This window comes from Cataglyphis hispanica, chromosome 14 (genome assembly GCF_021464435.1).
Source record: "Cataglyphis hispanica isolate Lineage 1 chromosome 14, ULB_Chis1_1.0, whole genome shotgun sequence".
NCBI lineage: Eukaryota > Metazoa > Arthropoda > Insecta > Hymenoptera > Formicidae > Cataglyphis > Cataglyphis hispanica.
The window spans coordinates 6,417,824-6,434,457 of record NC_065967.1 but is presented as its reverse complement, the minus strand read 5'-3'; the positions used below and the strand labels follow the sequence as shown (position 1 = coordinate 6,434,457).

Here is a 16,634-nt window from a genome sequence, read left to right as displayed (position 1 = left end):
ATGTTGTCTTGTTAACCGATAATCCTACCATTCCGTATGGCTTCTATATGACATCATGAGTCAAAATCACCTGCCATGCGTTATATCGATCCGTAGGAGACACGTTTCGGTTCTCCATGCATTTATTGCATGTCCTATGCAAACTGAAAAACACGCTGCAAACGTATTCATAAATAATAATAACTTAATAATAACTCTTTTATTAAGCGTTATAGAGAAAAATGGTACAGAGCTTTTTTTCAGTTTGACCCAATCTATTTTCACACTTCAAGTGTGAAAATAGTTATCGGATATTCTGTATAATGTGCACTCCGGATCGTGCATATTTATTTTTGCCGACATGTTTTTCTGTCTTTTATGAAAATATTTACGGATTTTTATCATTTCTTATATGATAAAATTTTATAGAATTTTCTACATAAAAATTAAGGCAAACGCTTCATAGAAAAAGAAATTTTTGAATTGTAATTACTATTAAGAATTATTTCAATATAAAAAGAGCATATTTTATATTTATTATATGATGCATCATGTTTTTTTATTTTTGTTCTCTATTTTAATCTACAATATTTGAAAGAGTTTTGCAAAATGTAGTATTTAAATATTTAAATATAGGGTTTTATACATTATAGAATATTTTTTATATATAGGTTTTGTAATCGATCAACAATCATTATTTTTCAATGCAATATTAAAATATTTATATTTTTCGAGTAATTAATAATATATGTATATATAGAAAATCGATCATTGTTAGTAAACAAGCTATGTTTAGGAGAACAGATCGACAATAACAAATATAAGATTATTATTGATGATTATTTAAGGATGTATATGACATATATCGAAATACTAACAAAAGCATTAAAATTTCATAAATTGTTCTACTATTTCATCTGAATATTTGTGCAAAAACTAAGCACAATTCTCTTAGGTTTGGAAATTATTTAAATTTAAAGTTACTATTGATTCTTATGGAAAATCGCCTATTGTAGCACTTATTGACAAATTTGACAAAGAAAAAATATTACTAATGAAATAAAAATTTTCACATATATTAAGGAAATTCTAATAAATATTTGTGCAAAACTTGATTTAGATCCACTAATTCGTTTAAAAGTTATTTACTAAAAATTGTAGAAAAATATTATCTGTCTCTTTTTCTCTTTCTGCAAATTACTCGTTTTTCATTGTTTTTGCAGTTGATTTCAGAGGATATTCACGATCAAAAGTTTTTGCCATAAATTAGGAAAAATATTAATTACAACTATTTTCTTTTACGAAGACGTCAAAATCCATATTATTTTGTGATACTTTAATTTTTTTCATAACTCTTTGATTTTTTAATTTTTCAAATAGTATAAACGTAAGAAACATGTTTTCTTTTTAATTTTGACAATTTTTTGCTACTATTGTATATCCAGAACATCCTTAATCTTTAACCAATTTAAAAAAGTATAAATTTTAATAGAAAAATTTTTGTTACAAAAGTATAAAATGTTACAATCAAAGTTACAAATATATAAAAATTTTTGCTACGTAAAAATCATTTAACATTATTTTGAAAAAACTAGCAATTGAAAGAGATATATTGTATTCGCATGCTTTTATTATATGTTTGTGAGATTTTAAATTTTATCGGCGATAGAATTTTATCAGCTATGTCCGATTTCTTCAATGACGTATGTTTCATGAATCGTATTATTCGTCGTATTATTCGTCATCGACTGTTATATGTATATATGTAGTAGTATTACGCATACATTTATACAAATCTATATTTCATTGGCTTGGTAAAGGAGTATTTTTATACATGATTCACGCTATGTGCATGTGTATCCTTCACATTTTTTTTAGAGAGCGGTAGATCTCGGATTGCAAAAACATACAGAGACTGTTTCAGAATCTAATAAGATCAAAATATTTTGTAGAATTATAATAGAGAGAGATATTTTTATAATTATTATATATAGGGGATGAATATTTGGAGAAATCTTGATTATATACTAAAAAAAATCTTAAAAATTATTTTGAAAATGATAATAAGTGCAATTGTATATTTGTAAAAACAGTAAAAAAAGTAAAATAAATGAAAATAAATTAAATCTTTTTTTTTATTATTGAAACCATATAACCATAATTTTTATTTTGAGCAGCATTTTGATTGATTTTTTAAATTTCTTTAGTAGCGTGAAATGTATATTAAAAATAAAATTATTTTTGATCAAATAAATACATTTTATTAATTTTAATTTTTTTTATTTAAATAAATACATACTTTGTTTCCAAAAATGTTTTATTATATTGAATAAATTATTAGTTGTATGTAATAAAAATAATAATTTTTAAAATATTATTTAATAATAAGAAAATAGAACTAATAATTTTTTAACTGTTTATGTCAGGGAGAAAGCTAATGTACGAGTATCTATGATATGAGATGCTGACCGATTTTGAAGAATTCCGTGTTTATTTATACATTTCTCTCTTAATTATTCATGAGTTTTTTCATGAAAAGATGCATACATTAGCTTCATGTAGGCACGTAAAATCGGAATACCGAGAATCCGCAATATTAAAAACAAATGCACTAAACAAAAAAAAATTATTTATTTAAGTATTTGCAAAGAAATTAATTATTTCAATCAAGCAAGAATTAGTAAAATATAAAAAAAGCAAAGCATATGTTTTTATTTATAGATGAAAAAAATTTGTTTTTTATTTTACTAAATTACTTTCTTTAAAAAAAAATTTTAATTTTTGGCTGCATGTTTCAAAAATACAGGGTTTTCTTTATTTTAATAAATAAGTTATGATCCTCAAATAAATATTTTTTTATATTAAAATTTTAGAACTCTTAATTATTTACAAATTTCCACAAAACAATACACTAGCTTTAATATACTGTATACAGGGTGTGTCAAAAGTCTGGAGACAGTCAAATATGTCGTAAACGTTGCATTTTAGAGAAAAATATTTTAGACAAAAGTTGTAAGGCTTAAAGACGTAATGACTAGCATTAAGTATTAAGTTGACCACAAGTGGCATTGCCAAAGTCAGGTGAAGATCAACTTAAAATTTTTAAATGGAAATTCCCATTTTTTATTTCATATTCTTGTAGCTTATCTCGAGAGCTTTTCAAAACACTATAATAAAGTATTTTTTCATTAAATATTTTTTATTATTTTAATCTTAATTTAACATATTTTTTTTGTAGATATTATTTCGTAAAACTTTCCCAAGTATTATGGACTAAAATAATAGAAATCGAAATTTAAGTTTCCGTGTAATAAATACTAAACATGCTCTTTTTACTCTCTCTCTCTCTCTCTCCCTCCCCTTCCCCCTCTCTCTCCTTCTCCCTCTCCCCTTCCTTTCGCTTGTATTTCTCGCACGCAATAAAAACAAAGAATTATCTTAATGTTCACTCTACTGTTTATCAGAGTGTTTTATATGTATTCAAATTTCGACACATATTTCATAATCATTATCTTAATATTTTTTTTTGTCCCCTCGAGCTTTGAGTTTAAATTTTCTGCTAATTTTTCTTACAGTAATTTTAGAAATTTAGTATAGTTTTTTTATTAATAAATGTTAATAAATTAATAAATTTTACTAATCTTAGGTGTCTGTTAAGGGATGCGAAGAAATCCATAAATTTTTAAGTGTTCGCAATTTTATAACACGAAGATGTATTTGTGCAATTAAAAAGAGAATATGAAGAATATCTCTTGCAAACATCAAAATGTATCAGACAATCTTTTATATTTTTACAGCGAAAACAATTTAATTTTTAAAAATTCTTTACTTAATTTTTCTACACAGTGTTAATCTTACAATTAATAATTATTTGAGTTATTTAATGCTGTATATTTTTAGCTTTAAAGCTTTATTCAAATAAATCCACAAATAATTGTAACTATAAAATACACTGATAATACATGCGCATCCTCCCTCTCCTGCTTGCACACACATACATACACACACAACACGCGCGCGCGAGAGAGACAAGTTTTATTTGCTTATTTTATTTTTGTGAAAATCCGGAATTAAATTAAAATTAACCCTTTGCACTGTGCGGAGGTTTTTGCACCATAATTTATTACACAATCAATTTTGTATTTTAAAATCACAACACACTTTCGTCTAAAAATCATAATACTTTTTATTACAATCGAAAAAGAAGAATAAAGAAACATTTTTTTGCCGATTTTATTGCTTAAACTAATGTTAATGATAGAATATTAAAAAAATTTTTCAAATTAATTGTCTTTTGATAATGATAATATGCAGAGTATAACAAAAAAATTGGGAATAAATAAAATAGCGCAAAATAACAGTCAAAAATAAAGGGTTTTTTTTTAAATTATTCTTATATTATATTAGTAGGAAAATTTTTTCGTCCTTTGAAATTAAAAAATTAATATTAAAAAAAGGAAAAAATCTTTCCGCCAATCTAATACAATAAAAAAATGATTTTTTTCTATGTAAAACGTATTATTACATATTATCTGCTTAAATGTTTTTAGAAATTAATGGTAAATATTTAGATTAACGTATCCGCCTTCAATGACTTTGATCTTGACATATGTTGTCATGATTCTGAGTAACTTTAGATATTTAATATTAAATTTTGACAGTTTAATGTATTTTCGGTAATTATTAGTTAGTAACTCTTATTTAGTTTTAAAAATAAATAATTATCAAAATTACACTAAAACTGTCAAAATTTAACATTAAATATCTAAAAAGCACTAAGAGACCGCCGATAAATTTATAAACAAAAGTTACTCAGGGTCATGTCTTTGATAACATATGTCAAGGTCAAAGTCATTGGAGATAGGTATGTTAATCTAAATATTTACCAAATTAATTTGTCTAATAACTATCTACTTACATATTACGATATATCTGACACACAGTGCGCGTTCGAACTTCTTATCTCCTTAAATTTATCTCTCTTCGAATTGCGCAGAATTTGAACGTTAATTGGTCTTCAAATCGATTGACGTCAAAACTTTTTTTTTTTTTTTTGAATTCACGAGAAGAATCGCAAGGCTACGATAAATCAGTGACAGTATAACTGACGTGTTGGATCGTAGTCGAGTAAAGACTGATTATAGCCTGACCACTTTACTATACTTGTACTTGAGAAGCATATTTGTGATTATTCGTTACCAAGATACGACCACGTCCTTTATCTCTGACAATTATCGCTATCATTCACCATATAAATTCTGCCAATTACGTAGGTTGGATTTCATAATTCGTTTTCGGATAATTTTGATTAGCAATGATTTCTTTTTGCGTTTTGTAAGATTTATTTGTAAAATTTTTATTTATTTGCAAATTATATTATTGTGAGTTATTTAAGACATTTAAGACGAAATTTTATATGAAAATCTGTGCTAAATTTTTGATAAATTCTTTTTTTTTTTTTTAGCTGCAAGCACATTTGTGTGTGCGTATAGCAAGAATCGAATTATAAAAAGTAAAACTAAAATCCAGGTAAAATATTATATAAATAATGATTAAAGTTCTTCTTGCTGGTAACTCTCTTTATACAATATATTGTTTTATTTTATATTGATTAATATAATAATGTCCTAAAATAAAATTACATTTGTTCATACATTTTATTTGTTTGTAAAATTTGCAAAAAGTTTATTTGTATAATATAACTTTATTATACAATATATGTAACGGAAAAATCAGAAACCAACAGATATAGCTCGTTAAGAAACAGTAACAATGAATTGAATTTCATTGCGACATTGCTTTAATCGAGAGTCAAGACCACGTAGGTCATCAAATTATGAATTTTTTTCGCGTGCGTTGAGGATGACAAAAAAAGCTGTGAGCTCATAATAAAACCAACAATAAATAGAGTATCTCGAAATTAAATGTTAAAACTTCGGGAGTGTGAAACTTTGGGAATCGATAAATTAAGGTAACAAGTTATTTAGAGATTTACTCGTTTTTTCTTTCTTTTAAAGAAAATCGCAAAAAAAAATAAAAGTATTTTTAACAAAAAACTGAAAACAACACTAAAATTATTAGATTTAGCAAAAAATACCATGAAATAAAAAAAATTGTAAATGGACTTACGATAAGAGAGTGAATTAAATTTCTTCTGACATAATTAGAAAATCATAAATAAATACGTGACAACGCGAGATTATTGTTTTCTATTTACTTTAATTTATGTTTACATTTTTACTATCATTAAGGAAGTGACAATATGAATAAATAAATATAAACAAATAAATAAACTGAAACGAAAAAAAAATTCTTATTTTTTAAAATTATTTTTTTAGTTATTTATTACTTATTGTAATAAATAGAAGAAAAAGTGAAAATTTTTTAGTACAGTATACAATATTTTAATACAATAATCTCGAGTTTTCGCATATTTATTTACAATCATTTAATTTTAATTCACTCTCTTTTCTTAATTTTATGTCTTATCTTTTATCTCATGGTACTTTTCAATAAATTTAATAATTTTAATGTTTCTTTTTATTTTTTATTCAATATTTTTTGTTTCCTTTTTGCGATTTTCTCCAAACTGAAACAAAAATAAGCAAATCTCTAAAGAACTTTTTTTCTTATTTTATTGATCCATCATACGTTCTCGAAGTTTTGATATTAATTTTGGGACACCCTATAGATCGCATTTATAGACAGCCTTAAACTATGTTAGCAAAAGTTGCGTAATATTCGCGATCAATGTATCACTATTTATTTCTAGGCTTCATGTTCCTATAGCTTTCAACGAATATAAAATCCAAATAAACATTAGCAAGGATATTATATGTATTTTATTATATGTATAGAAATATATATATATTATGTGTGTAGAAATTTTTGCCGCAGAAATATTACCGTCTAAAATAAATTTGGAGAAGTATTATCTTTTTGTAATCACTGTGTGTGTCATATGATGTTACACACGACATGTGATAAAAGGTTTTAATTATTAACGCGATAAAATGATTGTTTGACGATATGATAATCGCACATCTTAGTTAGTGTTTGTGCTTCGATAATTAATCTCTAAAGTAGAAGATTGTATTTTTTTTTAAAGCACAGATGAGTAAATAATGTTTAGAACGTATACATGAAATTATGTTCATGCATATATATACGATTAATTGAGAATGTACGTAGTAAGATTTCTATTACGCAGCTATTACGCTTTAAATTTTGATTTCAGCAGCGAGAGATGATATTTTCCTTGCGTTATATATCGAAATAAATTAATTTTTTTTTAAATTTTACTATTTATTTAATAGTTTAAATTAGTGCACTAAAAATAAAATTTTATACACTCAAATAAATATATTTTCTTAATTTTGATTTTTTGCTTCCTCAGAAAACTTTGTTTACTTAAATAAATATGTACATTGTTTTGAAAAATATTTTGTTATACTTGCGTGTAAACAAATTATAATTCCTAAAATATATTATTTAAAATTTTAATATAAAAAAATATTTATATAAAAATTATAAAAAATATTTGTATAAAAAAATATAAAAAAATATTTATATCGAAAAAATGATTTAAATAAAGAAAACCTGTTTTTGAAACAAGCAACCAAAAATTAAAAAATGCTTTTTTTAAAGAAAATAGTTTAATGAAGATAAAAGAACAAATACTTTTTATTTGCAAATAAAAACATACTTTGCTTTTATTTTATATTTTTTAAATTTTCAAATATATTTACTGCTTGATTGAAATAATTAATTCTTTAGTAAATGAAATAAATAATTTAAAAAAAATTTTTTTAATGAATAACTTAATAAAGTAAAATTTTTAGATTTAGGATATTTTTTTTCAGTATAAAACACCCAAAACTCCCTTTTTTATTATGTTGCATTACTAAATGCGCGTATTTTATAAAAGAAATATTTATTCTACATCTATTTTATTATTCTAATTTCCAAAATGAATCGTATGATAGTTTATTTAAATTTTTATTAAGATTTATAACTATTTGTTAATTTTCGAACCAAAGAAAGAATCACATTATTTCACCAATTTATATTCGTCGAATATGCATAATGGCAAAGACTGTTTTATTCCAATATATAGTACGGAAAAGTCTACGATTTCTCGTTTGTTATATTAGAATTCAAATATGGCTGCGGAAAAAAAACAAGAAAAAACGCGATTCAAGTCAAATGATATTTTTGTTTGAGCAATGCTTTTTCGTATAGTATTTATACTGTCAAGCAAATCTATCAATCAAAATTGAAAATTTTGAAGCATCCGAAATGGAGTTTGTAAGCCGTAGGACATAGGTATTGATCGGTGCAGTTGTTTCTCTGTATTCTGCGGTATCGCGTACAATACATGCTTGTAATCTACGTTGATTCTGCATTGCGTCATATCCAGAAAATGCGTCTAAAATTGATTTTGGAAATGATGAAATATTGCGATTTTTTAATTGTTTCGAAATATTGTTTGGTACAATATATTGTATTATTTATTCAGCATATTTTTGTATATAAAACATACAACGTAATGAATGACGTAATAAAGAAGAGAGTTACGCAAAAATAATTCGAGAACGTAATATTATTGTTTGAACCATGCTTTTAATTTTCATTAACGAACGTGATTGATATTTTTGCAAATGTTTCTGTTCGCATTTAATTTATTTCTGCTTATTTTTAGTATTTTAATAGCACAATTAATATTTTGTTATTATTCTTTCTTGATTCTTATAATTGCATTAATAAAATTTGAAAGTAACAGTTTTTTAATATTTGCGATATAATATAGCAATATATAATTGAATTTTTTTTATATATTTTAAAACATTGTTACATGAATATGATATCAATTTGTTATATTAATTATAAAGTGCAATAATTGAAATTGAAAATATTTTATTCTGTAAGAAAAATAACGTTCACGTTATCGTAATTTAAGGGCTTATGTGTGTAAAAAAAAAAAAAATATTAAAATAAATTATTTTGTTTGTAAGTTCTATTTTATCGATACTTGATATTATAGTTCACCAAAATTTAGTAAGGAATTTAACGGAGACAAAAGATGGAGTTAATAGTCTTTATATGATTTTTGTAACTATGCGAATAGCATATCATTTTTATCAAAATTTTATCAATTTTTTATTTTTAGCTTAAAAAGTGCTGTCAAATATTACTTCATTAAATTTACGCGATAATTTCAATAATGATATAATCTTGAAATATTATAAAAAAGCGAAATTCATTTTGGAAAATCCATCTATTTTCTTGCCTTTTCTTCTTGTGACATTTGAAACATTATATTTTCGAAATCGTATCAAACTTTTTCCTTAATTGTTTGATTGCTATTTATTTATCAGTAAAAAAATAGAGATGGGAATTTTTAAAGTGATTTATAAATTGACGAATATTTTATTTTGAACGAATGATTTATAATAAATAATTACATCAAATTACAAAAGTGTAACAGTTTTGCGTTAATAACATTTTTGATTTTATTTTACAAAATCTTATTAAACTATAAAAGATATATTGAATATAATTAAAAAATGTACTAAGGCCAGATACACGTATGTCTACTTTTCGTTATTCATTGATTACATATGTATCGTGCGTTTTACATAGACATTTTATTTTTAACCACTCAGACAAGCAGATGCGATTTTGCTGAAATGGCCAAAGATTATTATTCGCATAGATCACCGCTTTGGCGATGTTTCGAACAACGCAACGTTGTTGCCAGAGGTTGCCGAAATTTTGGCATCTTTCGTCAGACGAAAGTACATTATTATTGAGTAATAGAACATATTATACAGAAATTTAATATTTTTTTGTGTTGTTTTCCGATTTTGTTACTTTAACCATTTTGTGAAAAATAATTGTGCTCTTTCAAATTTAATATTAGCATAGGTCAATAATAAAAAATTGAAAGCATCTATATATCTTTATTTGTTATTTCATTACTAATTTTCCAAATTGCCCTATTTTTAGATTATTTGCTGTATTTTTAATTTTTTCAAAAAGCAGAAAAATTATTCTTAAATTATTGTGCGAAAAATCCATAATATGTTATAAATATTATTCCATTAAATGATTCGATAGATAAATGATACTTTTTTATTTGATTGCTTCGTATTTCTCTTTATTTCAATTTTGTAAAAACCAATTTTCTTTTTTTATTTTTATTATTGTAATATTTTTTTAAAGATTTATAGACATGTACATGTATGCTATTTTATTGTTTTTATTATTTTAAATAATCTTCTATGACTAAAATTATTTGAAAAATGTAATAGTTTAGGTATCAAAGCTCGGTAATAATTATTTTTTTTTATTTAATAATTTTAAATATAAATTCAAAAAATTCTTTGAAAAAGAAAAACCTGTTGTAATTTAATCACACTTCAAATATAATTATAATCTTTATAAAGGATAATAATATTGCCACCGATACTAACTTAATATAAATAATAAAAAAAAGAGATATTTCAAATATTCGATGCGAAAATGAAATATAAATTTTAAACATGCACATACACGCGACAGGGCGTGTTAAAATTGCGAAGAGAGGGTTCATTCTAATCTTGCGTGGGCGCCTCGTCTGCGGAATTGCGTGCCACCCCTATCTACCTATAGACCAACCCTCCCTGTTCATTTATTTATGGCGTCTTGCTTCTTTCACATTCAGAATTGCCAACTGACATTGCATTTGTTCCGCTGTTCACCGATAATAAAAGGGATATATACATAGATAAATGAATGGAGAAGCATCATCGGTCTAAAAGACAAGCTTAAAAAAAAGATGAAATGTACATTTAGATTAATGAATTTATTTTTATAGCATAATGATTTAAATATTTAATACGATATGAGGAATATGTTGATTTCATATTCGTGTTGAAACTATAACGACAATACAGTTCCTGTGCTCACATATTTATGTACAACGGCACAGTTGCACGAAGAATAATCATGTATTATTTACTATCGCTTTCGTCGTCTTGGTGATCTGTTCGCGGTCAGACGTTCGATTGCGCAAGACTCGAGCGACGTTCTTCATATGTCACGTAATCAACATCAGGTGTAATTGTTAATTGGCTTTCGATGGATGCATTCAATCTGATTGACGTTGGTCGAGGCACCTTGCTTGAAAAAGAATTATCTAATTTTATTTTATTATTTTAATAAAATATTTACTTGAAATTAAAAATAAGAATTATGAAAGATTAGTTTATTATCGTATAAAATTTATTCTATTATAAAGATGTGTTTCCTTTCTTCTTTTTCTTTGATAACAACCTGAAATCATTTTTAATTGTTTAACTATTTATAATTTGTATACTTCTTTATGTAATCATTGATTTATAGAATATTCCTTTTTTTATAATTATGCATAAGAATGTACTGACACATAATGGTATCATATGGATACTCATCATCATTTTTCTTAGTGTGGCTTTCAATAGCAATGATCGAGAAATAGCGCGTTTGTTATTGTGTACATTAGCCGTTTACCACTGAAGGTTTATATTGATAAGTCATATTTAAAGCTAAATTTCCTTGTGAAAGTAAGATCCAATCTATAATAGTTCTTCTTGTAATATTATAGTGTATAACGTAGAGGCTCTGTCCTTTTCTTCATTAACAGAGTCTGCAACGTAAAACGTCACGGACAAATACCTCCATATGACCGGTATTAATGCGCAAACAATCGCTATGCAACATTTTTGAGTGCAACGAATACATGAGACACGCCTGCTCTTCCGCTGATGTGTGTATGTGTATATATCCTATAGCCAACATATTGAAAAAATGTACTAAATCCAAAAAAATTTTTTTATTTAAAACAATTTTTCATTTAAATACTTGCAAAGAAATTAGTTATTTTAATCAAGCAGAAAGTATATTTGAAATAATAAAATATAAAATAAAAGCGAAATATGCTTTTTTATTGACAAATACAAAAATTCTTTCTTTTTTTTTTAAAATCTTTATTATATTAAATTACTTCCTTTAAAAAAAATTTAATTTGTTTCAAAAAACACAGGCTTTCTTTATTTTAATGAATAATTTTTATTTTCAAATAAATATTTTTTTCACATTAAAATTTTTAATAAAATTAATAAAATGTATTTATTTGATCGAAAAAATTTTATTTTTAGTGCATAAAATCGGATGTGCTCCGATCTCGCAGCGTTGTTTGACGTTTTTAAGTCAAAGCAATATCGTTAAATATAAAATGTATGAAACTATTCAATTTAATATTTTTTAAGCAGTAATCGTTAAGTATATATTTTGCTACGCAAAGTTATACTTACATATACTTAAAAAATTACAAATCACTCGGAAAAAAAATCTTCTCTATTATGTATAATCTTTAATTTTTTTTATTATAAAATAATTGAACTCTTTCAAGGCGATCCTAAACAAAGCAATTTGTGTAAATAGTTAAAATAAAATAATTTTTTATTTTTTTATTTTTGATAATATTCGTTTTAATGTGTCTCCACTACTTATATAAGAAGATAAATCATTGACCAATTAGAAATGCTATTTCTAATATTTCTTCATGATATCATAATATACAGCCTATAAAAGATACAATATTACACTTATATGAATCCAAAAGTGAAAAAATCTTGCTAAGAATTTCATTTCTTTTTTTTTGTCGTTATTTTTATCATAAAATAACGTCGTTACTATTCTCGCTTAATTTACCGAAACGATTAAGAAATAGGATTTTGTTCACAAGAACTCTCACTTCAGGTATCATTGTGATAATATCGGAACGGTTAGTGTCTCGCTGCTAGAAGGCTACCTCACGCAGTCTTCTAGGTACGAGGTTCCGAGCAATATGGCGATGAGTCAAGAGGGTGGGAGGGGGAGGGCTCGGCGGGGAGGTGGCACGAGAGACCTCCGGGTCGATAACAAGCCTCAGTCCTCATCTCGCTGTGTACGAGCTACGCTGTGTTCTCTGCAGTTCGTTCTCTCACTCTGTCTCCGAGAAACTGATAAACGTGGTGAATTAACGTTTTGAACGTTTCTTCTCGCGCGAATTCACTCTCGTTCTCGAGAAGGACTAAACGAGATCGTACCCTCGTTGTCGTTGTCATTATCGTCGTTGTCGTCGAAGTGCGTCATTCAACGCGCGCGCGCGCGCCTACGCCATTGCTTCCGCGAGCGTTCACCAGGTACCCAGAGGAGAGGACATCCCGTTCCGATACGAACACGCTCGGCGAACAGTGAAGAGGGAAGTGCGCGTCGCGCGAGGATCCCGAAAAAGTGCGTGTAAGGATGGCGGACTTGGACGCGTGCCCTGTCAAGAGCGTCGACGAGGGTAACCAGGTCTGCAAGCGATCCGGCGCCGGCGCCAGCAACCCCGCGTCGGCCAACCCATGCATCTGGAATATTCTAAACCCCCGTAGGTTCTTTTCCCCTCCCTTGACTTGCTGTCCTATCCTTTCTTCTGGACTAGAAGATGGTCGTCTCGATCATTTTTGACAAGATTCGATACGACACGATGCGAAACGTGTCCGGGATAGTTTCTCCAATCGAAACAAACGAATGATTGGCGCGCGTAAATCAAATGCATTTTCTTTCTATTCGAACGTTTCGTAGTCGGAACGTCTCTGTCAATGGCACACATCCATAGTGGATCGTAGTTAATTTTTGCCGGATGGAAATTGAATTCCGGGAGATGTCAGTCACAAGTCAATTAATTTTCGTCGACTCTTCCATGTCGATGATCCAGGCTTCGTTCTGCGCAGATGCCACCTTGCTCGGTATCGAAGAATCGCCGATCGAAAAACTGGGTTATCGATCATAGTCGGTTACTTGCAAGTAACATTTACGTCAACATCTCTGTCTCTGTCTCTCTCTCTTTTTCATTCGTGTTTATATTAAACCTCGAAGGAGGTTTATGAAGCTCGCTTGGGTTTTTTTTTTCTCATCGTAGATGGAGTGCCTGTAAAAAAAATGTCAATACTTCGACACGCGACGCTTGTCGTCATTTTGCTCGAAAGAAATCATTAAGTAGTCGATTCGTCACAAAAAAGAAGCGATTAATTTACTTTATTAATGTTTATTTTCTTATAGTTGCGTTAATACGTTTGACGCAACTAAATTGTGACCTCGTATTAACAATGAAATAAATATACACTAAAGTTTAAAGTGTTTAAAATGTTCACACAACTTACTTATAGGCGTCTTGTTTAGGTTTCCAAAATTTTTTGCTTTACATAGTTAACCGCAAAGTTGCACATTCTACTAACTAATAATATTCAATGCTTTTTCAATTTTTTTATAAGATTTTTTAATAAGATTCTTAATATTTTATCAAGTTACTAATACGGGGTAATATAGATAGAGGAAATCATATAGATGTAGATGCAGATATCGGAATTTATACTTCATTTATAATACACGTTTATTTCGCGAATAGGTGAAATTTTGCAGCACATTTTGTTAAATGTCACGATTTGTTGCAACCTGGAGCAATTATTATTGCGACCTTGAATTACGTAATGCCACGCGATCCAGCCGTGACTGACGACTCTCGAACTTTATCCCGTAGAAACGTCTCCAAAGTATGATATTGACAACGGGTTACTAAGTACATTTATTGCGTAACAGAATTATCGTTACTTTTATTATCGAGGTAAAATGGCCTGTTTTGGAATGGCAAGATAATGATAATTTTACTTGTTGCTTTTCAGTCTTGTACTATCTTTTTGTAATACTTATATCATCTCTTATTTACGAGAAAAATATTAATTGATGACTACGAGGAGGAAAATATTCTGTGTGATTGATATTCTTTTATTAAAAAAATTATATTAATGTTATATGTATAATAAGAATATGTATAATAAGAAATTTCGCCTTATTCTCATTATATTCGCGGACACTATTCTCTACATTGATCCCCTATAATTAAAGTGATATTTGTATAAAATTGATTTTCCATTAATTTTAATTAATTAATTGTGGATTTTTAAAATTTTGAAAAATGGAATGGATAAAAAGCATTTTGTGTGAAAAGTATGCCGTTTCCTTTGCTGAAGTATCCGATACAACCTATATAATATCGTTAAATGCATAAATGTGTGCATGATGCTATTTCTGGAACAAGTATAAGCAGAAGGCAACTTTTACGAACGCCTATTGCCATGAACGATAAATTTTTCAATGCATCATTGATCGTGAAGAAGCGATATGTTGCCTGTAAAATCAAAAGCCTAGAGCTGAATATATCAAATTCCAAGGCGACAGAAATCATAGTGCGCAATATACACTACGATCGATTGCCTTTTAGTTATACTAAAAATTAATTTTTTTTCAATCAAATAAATACAGTTTAATTTTTTTTTTTTTTTTACTTAAATAAATATATTTTTTTTACTTAAATAAATATATACTTTGTTTCCAAAATATTTTGTTACAATTAATAAATTATTTGCATGAAAATTATAATTTTTAAATAATATATTTAAACAATTTTCGTATAAAAAATATTTATTTGAAGATAAAAAATTATTTATTAAAATAAAGAAAACCCCTGTTTTTTTAAACAAATAGCCAAAAATTAAAATGTTTTTTTAATTTTTAAAAGAAAGTAATGTATAATAAAGATAAAAAACAAACTCTTTCTTTTATTTACAAATAAAAGCGCACTTTGCTTTTATTTTACTAATTGCTTGTATTTTACTAATTCAAATATATTTGCTAGATTGAAATAACTAATTCTTTTGCAAGTATTCAAATAAATAATTTTAAAAAAATTTTCGGAGATTTAATACACTTTTCCAATATATTTTCTGCAATTCGCGCGCGTATCTATAATTTATTGCGGGATTTGTGAATAATTCTCATGCGATATATAAAATCGATATACGCAACATTGATGCAAACTATTGACGTTTTTGAAAGTTCAAGCACCGCGCAGACATTTCGTGTCACGTTGTCGTACCTTTCTGCTACACTTACTGCATTAATGCTTTGAGTAATATGGATGATAGGGTACCCCCCCCCCCTCTCCTCCCTTCCTTTAATCTGTCGATTAAAGTCTATAGAGCCGTAAAATTGTGCCAACTAGGGTGGCAAACTCTCTTTTATTGATATTATATTTTGTTGTCCACGGAATCTAATAAGATATATTTTATAATTATTACTTTTAACATATGAAATATAGGATCATGTTTTTCAAATGTTCATCTTTTACTATAAAACATTATAGAACTACAAATAATGAACAAATCAATTTAATTAATTTATTTATTATAATTATTTATTTATAATACTATTAATAAATGAATTAAATTTATTTATTTATTACAAATAAAATAAATAAATCTAATTTACAGATAATAAATAACGAAAAAACTGGGTATTTTAAGAGCACATATTATATATTTAAATCACGCATTCTGTGAGTTGCATGAGATTATTTCAATAAGGAAAAAGATGCATGCATGAATGATAAGAGACTTACTTGTGAGCACTTGATGACATGTGAACATTGAATGACACAGAACGCCATGCTATGTGCTAAATGAGAGGATATTGACTTCTTTTTTTGACTGCCTTCTATCTCGTATGTCTTATTTGTTTCTTAAATGAGAACAGTTTTATATATAGAA

The 16,634-nt window shown here is 26.8% G+C and overlaps 1 protein-coding gene across 3 annotated transcripts in view; it reads left to right on the top strand.

Annotated features, from left to right (window-relative positions):
* Positions 1 to 16,634, top strand: part of LOC126854510 (reticulon-1-A) — a 33,555-nt gene that overhangs the window by 4,193 nt on the left and 12,728 nt on the right. For 2 of the 3 annotated variants that reach the window (XM_050601352.1, XM_050601350.1), the window contains exon 1: positions 12,923 to 13,417. The exons of the other annotated variant lie outside the window; for it this stretch is intronic. In XM_050601352.1, coding sequence (XP_050457309.1) covers positions 13,291 to 13,417 — 127 coding nt within the window. In that variant the 5' untranslated portion in view covers positions 12,923 to 13,290. Of the gene's footprint in view, positions 1 to 12,922; positions 13,418 to 16,634 lie in introns of those variants that run through there. 3 annotated transcript variants of the gene reach the window in all.